This window comes from Eucyclogobius newberryi, unplaced genomic scaffold (assembly GCF_026437365.1).
Source record: "Eucyclogobius newberryi isolate DKJ021-1_F unplaced genomic scaffold, fEucNew1.0.hap1 SCAF_22, whole genome shotgun sequence".
In the NCBI taxonomy this organism is placed as follows: Eukaryota; Metazoa; Chordata; class Actinopteri; order Gobiiformes; family Gobiidae; genus Eucyclogobius; species Eucyclogobius newberryi.
Window position 1 is genome coordinate 19,337,327 of NW_027315857.1, and position 15,388 is coordinate 19,352,714.

Sequence of the window (15,388 nt, forward strand, 5' to 3'; positions counted from 1 at the left end):
CGGTTGCAAGTGGGAAAATAACAAATAATATCACATATAAGTCGCTCCGGAGTATAAGTACATGAGTATAAATATAAGTTGCACCCCGGCCACAACTATGAAAAATCTTATAGTCCGGAAATATGGTATGTTGTATTTGCTGAGGATATTGCAATGGTGATAACATTGTGTTTTGTAGTGTGACTTGGCTTTAACGCTTGGTAAAAGAGAGATCTGAGAGACTTTGGCGTAGTCTCATTGGACCAACAGGATAAACAATAAGTCACGTGTAGGATAATGTATACAATAAGTCACGTGCAGGATAATGTATACAATAAGTCACGTGCAGGATAATGTATACAATAAGTCATGTGCAGGATAATGTATACAATAAGTCACGTGCAGGATAATGTATACAATAAGTCACGTGCAGGATAATGTATACAATAAGTCACGTGCAAGATAATGTATACAATAAGTCACGTGCAGGATAATGTATACAATAAGTCACGTGCAGGATAATGTATACAATAAGTCACGTGCAGGATAATGTATACAATAAGTCACGTGCAAGATAATGTATACAATAAGTCACGTGCAGGATAATGTATACAATAAGTCACGTGCAGGATAATGTATACAATAAGTCACGTGCAGGATAATGTATACAATAAGTCACGTGTAGGATAATGTATACAATAAGTCAGATGTAGGATAATCGTGGCATTGAAGGAGGTAAAAGCGGCCTCGACTGTCAAGCTGTTCCTCGTGCGTCTTAAAGATGAGATATTATATGTTCGCTGACAATTCCAACATTTTGGTTCTCCGCTCAAAGAGAAGACAGGTATAGTTGCTCAATTCTTTAACGCTTTGTCAGTATCGTTTGTATTTTGTTTGGAGTCACTCACAATGTCAGCAAAGCAATTACAAGACAGAGGTGTGTCAAATTCCAGCATTAATTCAATAAAATGACGGTTAGTTATGAAGAATCTATCAAAACACAAACAAACTCACTGCAGGAAACGAGCCAAATACTGCTTTTGCATAGGCTCTGTGCAAAGCTGCGTTTCTTGTAGTAATTTCAAGTTGCAGTGGTTCGTAACTCAACATTTCCAGTGCGTGTGGACAGCATTGTCGTTGTATTCCGAAACAGGACAGTCGAGGGTGTGCGTTCGCGACTGAAAATACACAAGAGCCGCATAGTTTCGGCGGCACAAGTCCACAGGGCGTGAACGCGGCCCAGCGTGCGGCGACAAGTCAAGAGCAACATGTAACGTTTCAATGGACTAAATGACTAACATGCGTCGCACATAATTATGATCTCATGTACATAATGGCTCGGATATAGCCTCGAGGAAAGGAGGGCATAGGATTAGCGCTGTGATTTCCATAAAGATACAGGAGAAAGTGGTAATTTGTTTTAAGCGGTGACGTATAACGCGCTGAACTGCAAATGAAAAGAGGTATTGTTTAGGCTGCGTTCACGTTGAAAGATGCGCCGTGTAACTTTCCCGGCGGTGGATCCGTCGTTTGTTCAATTACTGGCGTAAACAATCAAAAATCAAGCTTTCATGCAGTGAGCGGAGTCACCTCTCCACAGATCTGACCTGTAACTTGGCCGAGTGGCGTTTATTTTATTGCCGCACAGTGAAATATTCCGGGTAAAGCGCAACACATTTCCATAAAGACAAGCAAGCTCTTCCACGACAATGGTTACATAAAGCACATTTAAGTACACATGCAACATCAGAAATCACAAATAACTCACTTTAGGAATACTCTTTACTCTTTTTGCACCTTTCGTCTGCTTATTGTTTTATTTGTTGTGCATTTTATTTTGATGATGTTTATTTGGCCTGTTCCTTATTGTATCTGTTGCATCAAACTGCCAAAGCACATTCCTGTATTTTTAGTTTAGTTTAGTCTTCATTTGTCACTGACAACGTAAAAAATAATGAATCATCAAGAGAGAAGATGATCTGCACCAGATTTAGCTCAACAACAACAACAACAACAACAGTAATAAAAAAGTACACATTTCATTACAATCACAACACGTTACATTTCATTATTAACGTGGGCTCAGTAAAGTACACAAAATACACAACTAAAATCTAACTTGGCGGCTGTTGGCTCCATTGATTCTCAGGATGTGCTTTTCTCAGGTTTCCAGTGAAGTTATTTTTGGAGGTTGATCTTTTGGGGATGGTGCCAGTTTCTGTTGTTGTGGAGCGGGTCGATCCAGTAGTTTGTTCAGAGCAAAGTTGGACATATTTTTTTCCAAGGAGGTGGAGCAGCAGTATTGAATTTTGAATAGAGTATGGTATGTTCTGGACTATAAGTCGCACCAGCCAAAAAATGCATAATAGAGAAGGAAAAAACATATATAAGACGCACTGGAGTATGAAATGCGGTTGCAAGTGGGAAAATAACAAATAATATCACATATAAGTCGCTCCGGAGTATAAGTACATGAGTATAAATATAAGTTGCACCCCGGCCACAACTATGAAAAATCTTATAGTCCGGAAATATGGTATGTTGTATTTGCTGAGGATATTGCAATGGTGATAACATTGTGTTTTGTAGTGTGACTTGGCTTTAACGCTTGGTAAAAGAGAGATCTGAGAGACTTTGGCGTAGTCTCATTGGACCAACAGGATAAACAATAAGTCACGTGTAGGATAATGTATACAATAAGTCACGTGCAGGATAATGTATACAATAAGTCACGTGCAGGATAATGTATACAATAAGTCATGTGCAGGATAATGTATACAATAAGTCACGTGCAGGATAATGTATACAATAAGTCACGTGCAAGATAATGTATACAATAAGTCACGTGCAGGATAATGTATACAATAAGTCACGTGCAAGATAATGTATACAATAAGTCACGTGCAGGATAATGTATACAATAAGTCACGTGCAGGATAATGTATACAATAAGTCACGTGCAGGATAATGTATACAATAAGTCACGTGCAAGATAATGTATACAATAAGTCACGTGCAGGATAATGTATACAATAAGTCACGTGCAGGATAATGTATACAATAAGTCACGTGCAGGATAATGTATACAATAAGTCACGTGTAGGATAATGTATACAATAAGTCAGATGTAGGATAATCGTGGCATTGAAGGAGGTAAAAGCGGCCTCGACTGTCAAGCTGTTCCTCGTGCGTCTTAAAGATGAGATATTATATGTTCGCTGACAATTCCAACATTTTGGTTCTCCGCTCAAAGAGAAGACAGGTATAGTTGCTCAATTCTTTAACGCTTTGTCAGTATCGTTTGTATTTTGTTTGGAGTCACTCACAATGTCAGCAAAGCAATTACAAGACAGAGGTGTGTCAAATTCCAGCATTAATTCAATAAAATGACGGTTAGTTATGAAGAATCTATCAAAACACAAACAAACTCACTGCAGGAAACGAGCCAAATACTGCTTTTGCATAGGCTCTGTGCAAAGCTGCGTTTCTTGTAGTAATTTCAAGTTGCAGTGGTTCGTAACTCAACATTTCCAGTGCGTGTGGACAGCATTGTCGTTGTATTCCGAAACAGGACAGTCGAGGGTGTGCGTTCGCGACTGAAAATACACAAGAGCCGCATAGTTTCGGCGGCACAAGTCCACAGGGCGTGAACGCGGCCCAGCGTGCGGCGACAAGTCAAGAGCAACATGTAACGTTTCAATGGACTAAATGACTAACATGCGTCGCACATAATTATGATCTCATGTACATAATGGCTCGGATATAGCCTCGAGGAAAGGAGGGCATAGGATTAGCGCTGTGATTTCCATAAAGATACAGGAGAAAGTGGTAATTTGTTTTAAGCGGTGACGTATAACGCGCTGAACTGCAAATGAAAAGAGGTATTGTTTAGGCTGCGTTCACGTTGAAAGATGCGCCGTGTAACTTTCCCGGCGGTGGATCCGTCGTTTGTTCAATTACTGGCGTAAACAATCAAAAATCAAGCTTTCATGCAGTGAGCGGAGTCACCTCTCCACAGATCTGACCTGTAACTTGGCCGAGTGGCGTTTATTTTATTGCCGCACAGTGAAATATTCCGGGTAAAGCGCAACACATTTCCATAAAGACAAGCAAGCTCTTCCACGACAATGGTTACATAAAGCACATTTAAGTACACATGCAACATCAGAATTGGGACTAAGAGCCTGAGTTATACCTGGACTAGTTCTGGTTCTGGTTCTGGTTCTGGTTCTGGTTCTGGTTCTGGTTCTGGTTCTGGTTCTGGTTCTGGTTCTGGTTCTGGTTCTGGTTCTGGTCGATCAATTGGCAAACCCCAAACAAATATCACATCGACCATTTGACAGGACCAAACCAGGACTAGGACAGGGTCAAACCAATCAGGGCCAAGCTCAGAAAAAAGAGCGAACGCAATTTTTTTTATTTTTTCATTCGGTAGACGTTTTATTTCCTGTTTAATAAAGCTAAAGTACTTGATTGGTCATTAAACATAGAAAAAATACACGGGGGAAATCTTACCGGACTAGACGAGCCGCTCAGTGATTAATAACTAATGTATACGTCTATGATACACATGATATAGTGATTGATTAGTATGGCAGCAGTGCAATTTTGTTTTCATTATTCTGAAATCCGTGGATACTGTTTACGTAGTCTGAAATGTCTCCAAATCCGTTGCGACTCGAATGCTCGTATCACTCTATCCATTGGCCACATTTGTCTCCGTATATCATTACTAATCTTACAAGGAACTGTCTTATTGTCATGGAATTAGACATACACCCGATGCTATTCCTTAACACATTGAGAACACAATTCAACTTAGAATATTAAACGACACAGAAACATCAGACATTTGTGTGGCATGCATGGGAGAAAACGCGGGGACTGTGTCAGCCAGGCCGTTGTAAGGAGCCTGGCTGACCCTCCTGCGTCTCACCCCCGCGTCTCACACCCTTTTTTCCCATGCTGGTTGGTTTTATTAGATATTCTGGAATAGGCGGGTCACATTTCTCATTGGTCAGCTTCACATCAAGGCACTTGGTATTTTTCCGTAGAGATCAAGCCTTGGGTAAACATTACCCAGACTCCTCTGGGTTATCACCCCCCCTAGGGTAAACATCCTTTGGCCCATCTTTACGACCCCTTCACAAACAAATGCTGTCACACACCCGTTCTTCTCTTAGACTAATGATGCAGATAAAATATCACTATTATGCAGATAAAATACATCACAGAAATATAATCATATATTCACATTTTATCACATTTCCCTCCTGTTTATCAAAGCATTAGTCTTCTGTCTCATACGCCAAACACATTACTCATTTCAGTTTTCAACATGTCCTTCATATTGTTGTTAAAATGACACTTTTACACTCAAAAAGTTATGCACATTTTTCAACATTGAACACACTCCTTTTCTCTCGGCCCACAACATTTCTACAGCATTACTGTCCTAAATTTTGAGTCAGATTGGTTAATCTCTGTAATTTGACAAACAGACCATTTATCTTGTCTATAATTTGTGCGGTGTGATGGGAAATATAGAAGTACAAGCGGAAAGCCCTTAAACCCACTGCTCTGTGGTCAGTCAGTTTGACTCGTCAGGGACCTCTGGACACCCCATTAGAATCAAATACGTCGTATCAGGTGCTACTGGGACCAGATTGTCCACTAACCTCTCGACCTTGACCCTGCGGTATGGTTCTGGGTGATGCTGGTCTTTGTTATGACCATGGCTGGCCACAAAAGGGATACATAGGCACAACATCCGACAAGTGTCCCCACATCACCATAAGTCCTCTCTTGGTTCCTTAAGAGACCTCCCTCCGCTGCTCGCTTCGTTCACACCTATGACACATATGAACTGGTACATTTCCCATCTCAATTCATAATCTCATTAACATTACATGTAGTTATGTTGTAGCAGATAAAAAGATAGTTAGTGTAAACAACTGTGGCTGTATAATATGCCATTGTGTTTCTTCAGCCTCTGTCATGTCAATTGTACATTATACATTATACATTTCATAACCTTCCTTCAAGTTGATCACTTATTTTCTTCCCTCTATATTCCATTAACCGGTATACACCGTTGTGTATGTTGATCGATTGTCCCGATTGTCCCGATTGTCCCGATTGTCCCGATTGTCCGGTGCATAATACAGGTGTTCAGCACCCATATTACCGTCATCACTGTGATGATGATAACTGTTGATTCTTTTTCCACAGAGTATGGTACTCTGCGCACCGTAGCCTCTGTCTCTCGTTCATTGTAGCAGAGTATAGTACTTTGCGTACTGTAGAATCTCTGTCTGTTGTCTCTGCATACAAAAACGAAGAATACAAACGAAGTCCTGCGTCTGCGATGTTATGGATCTGGTGCTGTGTTGTCCAGACATTTCTCTCACTTTCCCATGAGAGCACCCATGTTCTCGTCCCTCCAATGGTCGGTGTGAGGACGACACGGTGTGGCTCCGTCCACTGGCTGTCCCACTTGGATTGTCTCTGTAAACACCACATCTCCAACACGTTCTGCTGTGGTGATAAACAAAGTCTTTTCGACAATTCAGTGCATTTCAAACAGTTTTCCTGTTTACAATTTTTTTTTAGTAATTATTGATTCGGAATATTTGTTTACACGTACATATCCCTCCTTTTTGAGATATTGAATTCCCATTTCTCAAACTACTACATTTAAACAAAATTAAATAATCCAGATAGTTTACAACGTTCACTAATCCAAGATGTAATCAAGGAAGAGATGGAATTGCGTCTGTCTTCCACTCCGCAATGTCACCTCTTGACCTTTCACAGGTCAGTGGTCACATCCCTGGCTGAGCCCCCCTTCCACGGCGCTGGGCCCCCCCCCTGTGTGTCTGTAAACCGTCTATGTGTCTGTTATCCGACACTGCCCTAACCTATCTGTTTTACCACCATTTGTTTCAAACTCCCAATGTTTCAAACTCTAAATGTTTCAAACTCTAAAAGTTTCAAACTCTAAATGTTTGGTCTCCACGTGTGCGCGCGTATGTGTGTGTGTGTGTGTGCAATACAAATACATCAAACAATACTAATTATCTCAATAATTCCCCCGTTGAGCTGGCCATAAGGGTCAGTTCACAACTTAGAATTCTTCACATAATTAATAATTTCACATCTCCTCTGTTTGTGTGGCCTGCATAAAGTCACACATCTAATGTAATATGTGCTAATCTTCTATATGTGCTTCAGGTGAGTTTCAAACTCAATCTCTCACACCTGCTCATGTGGTGCTTTACAAACATTGTGTATTAGTTTGTTCTAACAAGTCTATATTATGTGTATAACAATCAAAATGATTCTAAACCTTCCCCTGGTTATAGTTTTCACTATCTTCAGGTAATCTGCGGGTCTCGTAAAATTTATTCTACTCCCCCCAGGCCCTTCCTGTAGTCTAACCCCTCTTGGCTCCGACCTGAGTCCTATAATGTTTAAGTCCTGTTATCACTGGTTTTCATAACTTCTATAACGTCTAAATTTAGATGATATTGTCTTATTTAAATCTATTCAATTCTTGATTGAATCTCCACAATCCTTCAGGTATTTACTTTAGAATGTCAAATTCTTTCCCTGTTAATTTTAACTTTTCCTATTACTCATCACGTCAACCCTCCCCCTGAGGTGGTGTTGCTCTTAATTGTCACTGTGATACGTAAAGATAACGACATCTGCTCCATCCTGAGTCCTCCAGATTCTTTGCCAGTCAATAGCCCCTTATCTCTGACTATCTTTATGACTTGGTGTCCTGTTGTCTTTAGTTAATGACACACAGTCATGTCTTTCCAAGGAGGACATCGGACGTCACTATTTAACTTATTCCCTCACTTACGTCTACATCGCAATACGAGGTTTCCTCATAATAATACAAATAAATAAGTTACTGATATAACTTTTACTATCACTTTACTTACTACCCATTCTACTCCTATGTCCAAAAACATCAGTAGTCACTCATTTACCCACATTATCACTCCCAGGCCTGTGCCTGTATTTGATCCTAAATTTAAAAACACTTCTGTCTTTTCGTCCTGTACTTTCATCTAGTCATGTATTATGGTTACATAATAAGTCCAAAAGATAATTTTGTCAAGTCCAAAAATAAAACAAAACAAAACGTGGGTTTGTTCTGTGCACTCAAAAAACACGATACCGTAAAAACACAACTTTTGTCTTCTATGTCGGGGACAGGAAGTGTCCTGTCTGTGATCACATTCCCCAAAAAATTGGCCATCTATAAAAATCTGAAATAATCTTCATCTCTTATCAAGTTTAATACAATCTTTATAATTGATTGTTGTCAATCAAACAAAACCCTAAATTTGTTGAAATACAGAGCTCTCAAATACTAAAATTTAAAACCAGCTGGGTTTAGTTTTACTTATTTCATCAGTTCAGAGCGTCCTCTGAACTGCTTTCCATTCTCCTGTCTTGTTGACCCCCCTTATCTCCCCCTCTCTGCCACGTCATCTGAGCATGCTGGAAGTCTCCCTCCAAAATCCTCTTATGACTTTTCCTTTGTCTTTTTACAGTTTGGGGTGATAATTTTGGCATTATTTGGTCTCGGTCGTCTGAGAGAAATGCTACTTGCTTTACAGTCACGGTCAATGTCAAGCTTCTAGAGAAAATTCCATATTAGATTCCTCCGGACATAAACGTGGTGTTTAAGATTCACCCGTGACTGCAAATTTTAGATCTCTCAGAATAACGCCTTGTGACCCTTGTATGATTAATTGTGATTCACACTTGTTAGTTAATCACTATTAATCCTCATTCACACATTCACACTTCTCTCTTACTTAACTCGCTCGTGCACAGCGCTTACATTCACACATATTTCCTCAGTAATATGAAACTGGGTATTTCCTCAGTAATACCTAAACTGCGTATTTCCTCAGTAATATGAAACTGGGTATTTCCTCAGTAATACCTAACTGCCTTGCTTATGTGAGAAACTTATCTCGTCCATAAGTCTACAATATTTTTCCAGTAAATATCAAACTAATGCATAAAAACGTTTTATGGCTAACTCTTTTTCACACACAAAATTTTTGTCTGACCTTCTTTGTCGCCTGTGTTCTCCTGCTGCTTCGAAACGACGCGCTCTCCTCGCGGAGACTGAGGTGCGATGGGCGGCCACGGGAAAAGTGGACTTCCTTTTAGCTGTGCACAGACTTCACCGATTCACCCGTCAATCTCCGCGAAGGGCAGCTTGTCGTCCGGCTCGATAGGACCAGAAAATGTCATGGAATTAGACATACACCCGATGCTATTCCTTAACACATTGAGAACACAATTCAACTTAGAATATTAAACGACACAGAAACGTCAGACATTTGTGTGGCATGCATGGGAGAAAACGCGGGGACTGTGTCAGCCAGGCCGTTGTAAGGAGCCTGGCTGACCCTCCTGCGTCTCACCCCCGCGTCTCACACCCTTTTTTCCCATGCTGGTTGGTTTTATTAGATATTCTGGAATAGGCGGGTCACATTTCTCATTGGTCAGCTTCACATCAAGGCACTTGGTATTTTTCCGTAGAGATCAAGCCTTGGGTAAACATTACCCAGACTCCTCTGGGTTATCACCCCCCCTAGGGTAAACATCCTTTGGCCCATCTTTACGACCCCTTCACAAACAAATGCTGTCACACACCCGTTCTTCTCTTAGACTAATGATGCAGATAAAATATCACTATTATGCAGATAAAATACATCACAGAAATATAATCATATATTCACATTTTATCACACTTATGAAATTTCCCCATGTGGGACAATAAAGGATTATCTTATCTTATCGTAAATGTCGGGGTAAATCTGAAACCAGCTGCTTCGTGTCTGGTCCTGTAACGTGAGGAATTAAAGACTCCGGGTTTAAACACGTTACACTTGCGCCACGCTCCCTCAAAGCTGCCGGAGACATACAGCGCTCCAGGCAGGAAAGTATGAATCCATCGCCCCGGACGCCAGGAGACGCGGTCGTCACGAGAAGAGGTGCGAGACGCCTCCGGATCTCGAGTGTCAGCGACTGAATTGCGAACACGTGTTGCTTAGAATGAACGTTAAATCAGAATTGACGATTGAATTGATAGTATTCGCGCCATTTACTATCTGGCAACATCGAAAGAGGCCTGAACACGATCACTTCACAAGTCATGATATTTTGTTAGACATGCGTCGTGGTTTGGATGATTGGGACTCAGTTTTAGTCGTATCGTCTTCAATACCCACAGTTCTCACCACTCCACCTTTGGTTTTGATCTCGAACCGGCCTCTTGCACTCTGTTTCCAAATAGTCCCGCATGGACCCTCTTGGTGCACCCATTCGTAGCTTTGCCCGTCCTGGTTGTCGTTGAAAAGAACCTCAACATCATCATCTTTGCGACCTCCAAAATAAATTAATGGATATAGGCTTTTGTCTGGAACTTTACTGGTTACAATGGAACCATTAGCACTCACTTCTGTTAGTCCCACAAACATATCAATGCCACAATCCCCAATAATACCGATAATAACGATTTTCCATAACAAACATAAACAGATCCCTGCGACGAGTTGGCCACTGTCCAGGGTGTACCCCGCCTAAGGCCCGAAGTCACTGGGATAGGCTTCAGTCACCCGCGACCCCGAAAGGGAACAAGTGGTAGAAAATGGATGGATGGAAACATAAACAGCAAATTTACCACATACAAATGACCTTTTATGTCTTTCGGAGTTTATTTGTGGGCTCAAACGTGATGTCGCACAAACGCAATGTCGCGCACACATGCTGCTGACAGTTTGAGCCGCCGTTATTGAACTATGGGTCAAATGCAGGGGATAGACGTCTCTTGATCCTCTCTCGTTTGCTTCTCACACAGGTGCCAAAATGCTGTCAAACAACACCTTGAATTCGACCGGCGAGACCATCGTGGACAGCACCGCGTCCACTACCATGGGCGCTCTCATTCTATCCCTGGTTTTCCTGTTGGGCCTCCCCGGCAACCTCTTCATCATGTGGAGCATTTTGGCCCGCGCCCGGAAACAAAACGTCACCACTCTGCTCATTTTGAACCTGGCCATCGCCGACGGCTCCCTCATGGCCCTGACGCCGTTCTTCATCGTCTACCTCGTCATGAAGAACTGGATATTTGGAAACGTCATGTGCAAAGTGCTCTTCTACCTGTGCCTGTTGAACATGTACGCGTCCATCTATCTGATCACCATCATGAGCCTGTACCGGGTGTGGGCGATACGGTGGCCCCATAAGGTCAGGGCCATCACGGGGCAGAGGACGGTGATGCGAGTTCTGGCGGTGACGTGGGTTTTGGTGATGCTGGCCTCGGTCCCGGCCTTGATCTACAGGGACACGAGGCAGTACGGGGCGCGAGCGGCATGCGACTCCTACCACGACACCCACAAAGACGTGAGCGGCCCAATCAATAACTGTGGGCATAGCATTTGAAGGTGCACTGTGGAACTCGTATCCCTGGAGACTTTTGTCCAGCAGTTATCCTGATCTAAGTTACAAGTCGGAGTTTTGCCATTTGTCTTTTGAGCAATACAGCAAACACCTTCAACTGAATACCGTATTTTCCGGACTATAAGTTACACTGGAGTATAAGTCGCCAAAAGATGCATAATATCGAAGAAAAAAAACATATATAAGTTGCACTGGAGTATGAAATGCGGTTGCAAGTGTGGAAATAACAAACAATATCACAAATAAGTCGCTCCGAAGTATAAGTATATAAGTATAAATATAAGTTTAAGTCGCACCCCGGCCAAAACTATGAAAAAACGTATAGTCCGGAATATACGGTAAATGCACCAAAACAGTTACATATTGCACCTTAAAAAAACAATGCCTTTGATGTCGTGGCAACACTGTTCCACTACATAAGTACAAAAGTTTAGAATTGTGATGGTGGATTTTCTGTCCTCTTCCTCTTCTCCCTCTGTCACTCTGATTTTCGACAGTCATTGGTGTTTCCCGTTCCCGAATTTGTGAGATGAGCAGCGGCTTGCACATAGTTCTTTGAGAGATACAAATTTGCTGGGGACTGTCTCCACCAACTATTAATCTTATATCCTGAAGTATTTTCAACCAACAACAAAGTCTTTTGTGTTGAATCTTGGCACCACCTTCTAAAAAAACAATGTGACGTTTGTTTGCGCTGACAGACGTTGAACTTTGTGCTGTTTCTGTTTCATGTGGATTTGCTCAGTAACTGTTAACCATAAACTAGGTCGACAAATTTTCAATCTGACAATTAAACAGTAAATTCAACTTTAGATTTCTGACCTGTCCCTAGCTCAGCCAAACCAAACCTTGTATTGGAAATTCCTGCCAGCGACGCCATTAATAGTGTGCCTCCTTCCGCTTGTATTATTTTGCACTGCTGAGCTCAATCTATATCAATCTCAATCTATCTATACACTTTTATCCATCGTTTTAAAAGAACAGGATTTCTGCTTAACCAGAATTGTCAAAACAACAAAAGCACGGGTCGGTAGCATTATGTGTAACACTTGATGTGGTTTTTCACACGTTGACGTTTTGCACCTTCTGTCTTTGAAGGTGATGATTCAGTACATGCTGGAGCTGGTCATCGGCTTTTGTATCCCATACACCCTCATCGTGGTCAGCTACATCGGCATCCTCAAGAGGATCAGACAGACCAGGTTTCGGAGGCGGATCCGCAGCGAGAAGCTCATTTTGGCCATTGTCGTGACCTTCTGCTTGTTCTGGCTGCCCTACCACGTCATCAACATGGTGCAGGTACCAGCAAGTTTCACATTTGCATTCTATTTAGTTGTAGAATGAATGTCAATGTGTTATACGTTTACATTATGAGATTAGCTCAGTGGTCGAGGGCTCGTCTTCTGATCCCGCGCTCTCCTGGTGGAGCGGTCAGATCCACTGGCCCACAGGTTGGCGGTGTGATTGCAGCTGCCTCAGGTGAATACTGCCGTTGGGTCATTGGCAGCTATATAAATGTGACCATTCATTTATTTACAAGGCAGTTTGCACGCTCACCTCACAACAACAAGGTCCCAGGCTGGGTGGTGCTTTTTCTGTTTGCACGCTCAGGCCTCTGACTTCAATTCAACCTAAAACATGCACAAAAGGCTAATAACTGAGGACTGATTTAATAGAGTTCTTCTAAGCCAGTTGTTCCCAAAATGACTAGGGGATGTATTTTTTTAAATTATGACAATGTATTTGACATATATATTTGGTTGGAAACAGTATATTTTAGTAAAATTATGTACAATACCACATTAAGCCACTCAAATAAACACAAATGTAACCTGATTTTAAATGTTACACAACAAAATTATCTCGGATGCAGCAGGGGTCCCGTATTAGTTACACAATTATTTTGGGGGTCCTGGGCTGAAACGTTTGAGAACCTGTTCAAGCCACAAAGGGCGTGGTAATGGTTCAGTCCAGTCTTATGCCAGGTCTGGGTCAGAACATCTCCAACACAGCAGCGTTTGGACGGCGCTTCAGCTGCAGTCGACTGTATCAAAAGCAGTTTGTTTTGGAAGGAAATAAATCAGACCTGATCCCCCTAAAGGTGCACGATACAACCTTTCTGGTCAGCCACTTCCTCTTCTTCATGGACAGCCACTATAGCAAAAAAAACCAACAAACAATAAATGAGAAAATAATGATGAATTCTCTACTTTTTTACCAGGTTACAGAGGCTTTATATCCAAAAGGAGATGTGAAAGACAGGTAAATACAAATGTTAATGCAGAGCTCAACTGTCATTTTTTGGGACATTTCTTAATCCGTTTTTCACTGTCGCCCTTAGAGGCAACTGTTATTGTGATTTTGGGCTTTACAAAAACAAATTGAACTGAATTAAATGATTTGCTTTCTTTTTTTACACAGATTAAACAAGATTTGGCACAGGGGCCGAGCCGTCGCCGCAGCCATCGCCTTCATCAGCAGCTGTGCGAACCCGGTGCTCTACTTCTTCGCCGGAAAGTCCTACATCCGCAGAGAGGGCATGGCGTTCATGGCCCGACTTTTTGAGCGAACCGGACTGGACTCTGCGACGCGAAAAAGCCGACAGAACAGCCAAAACAGCCGAGACAGGGACAAGGAAGCCAACTCCGTGATGCTCAAAGACAAGGAGCAGGATTCGGCCACAGATACAAGTTCAAACCAAGTGAAGCCGGTGAAGAACGGGATGTAGCGGAACATTTTTGCTGGAGGAATTGGATGCTGAACCTGAACCATGATTTATGACGGATCAATCTTGATAAATAGTTTCAATGTGAGTCAGTGCACTTCTGTTGATTGCAGCTGCACGCTTCTTCTCGCCCACTCCCCCTACTGGCCAATCTCGGCCATGCTTTGAGTGACTGACAAGTGGATGTAACCAACTGCACTGATGTGTGTGGAAAATAACACATTTGTAAACTACAATACCGATCTAAAACGCAGAATAATAGAAATATGTCCATTGACTTTCTGTCTAATGAGCTCCGCCTCTTCACAGTGACATTTCACCAAAACAAACAATGGTTTTGGGGCATTTTAGAACTATTGGAACCATCATTTGCAGTATTAATTGTTCAGATAATCGCATAGGGGGTAGGTGAAAACGGGACTTTTCTGAGCCTCATTTGCAGGACAATACAGAATCAACTGAAACATGGATGAGTCAATCAAAGTATATAAACAGTTACTCTACGGTGAATTTAGATTTACCAGTTGAAAATGCATGTCATAACGAGAACTCAAAAAGTGCGTTAACCACTCTGCTACACTACCTACACTGCACGTTGGATGTGCAGTACTTAGGGTACTCAGGGACAGAGTACTTCAGCCAAACCTTGTGTATAATGTATATATTTCCATTCGATACAGCATTGTGTATAGAAACTCCATGAGTGGTGGTGGTTCTCCTGATTGGACATTTCAGTGAACTCATTTTAGGTCAAACAACACATTTCTATTCCTGTAAAATTGTGTATGTATCATAAAGAAAATATATTTTTTCATGGTTTTGAAATGAGCTGTAATAAATTGACGTTTTTTCTTGTGTATATATTTATTAATTATTTTTCATTTTATGGCTTGTCTTTTATTGTAATACCAGCAGGGGGCAGCACAGCAAACGGAAACACAGTGATGTCAATACATGTGATTTGTTTGAGAATAAGAATGTATGTAATTCATTTGTATGATTGAAATTGATTTAAAAAATACTGCACTTTTCTACCAGTCATACAAAGAGTTTATTTGCAAAAAAATATCTTTTAAATTGTCTAAAACACAACCTCACAATCTATATCACTGCATTTCCAAACTGTTACAACATCTTACAAGGATTAGATCGCACGACTTCATGATGCAACACCCTGTTATTGGC

At 41.5% G+C, this 15,388-nt stretch overlaps 2 protein-coding genes across 2 annotated transcripts in view; both read left to right on the top strand.

Moving 5' to 3' along the window:
• LOC140372084 (leukotriene B4 receptor 1-like) overlaps positions 1-15,023 on the top strand; it is an 18,396-nt gene extending 3,373 nt beyond the window's left edge. The window contains exons 2-5 of the mRNA XM_072459361.1: positions 10,877-11,421; positions 12,577-12,777; positions 13,700-13,740; positions 13,900-15,023. Coding sequence (XP_072315462.1) covers positions 10,885-11,421; positions 12,577-12,777; positions 13,700-13,740; positions 13,900-14,206 — 1,086 coding nt within the window. The 5' untranslated portion in view covers positions 10,877-10,884 and the 3' untranslated portion in view covers positions 14,207-15,023. The remainder of the gene's footprint in view (positions 1-10,876; positions 11,422-12,576; positions 12,778-13,699; positions 13,741-13,899) is intronic.
• col4a5 (collagen, type IV, alpha 5 (Alport syndrome)) overlaps positions 1-15,388 on the top strand; it is a 362,461-nt gene that overhangs the window by 36,820 nt on the left and 310,253 nt on the right. The window lies entirely within an intron of this gene.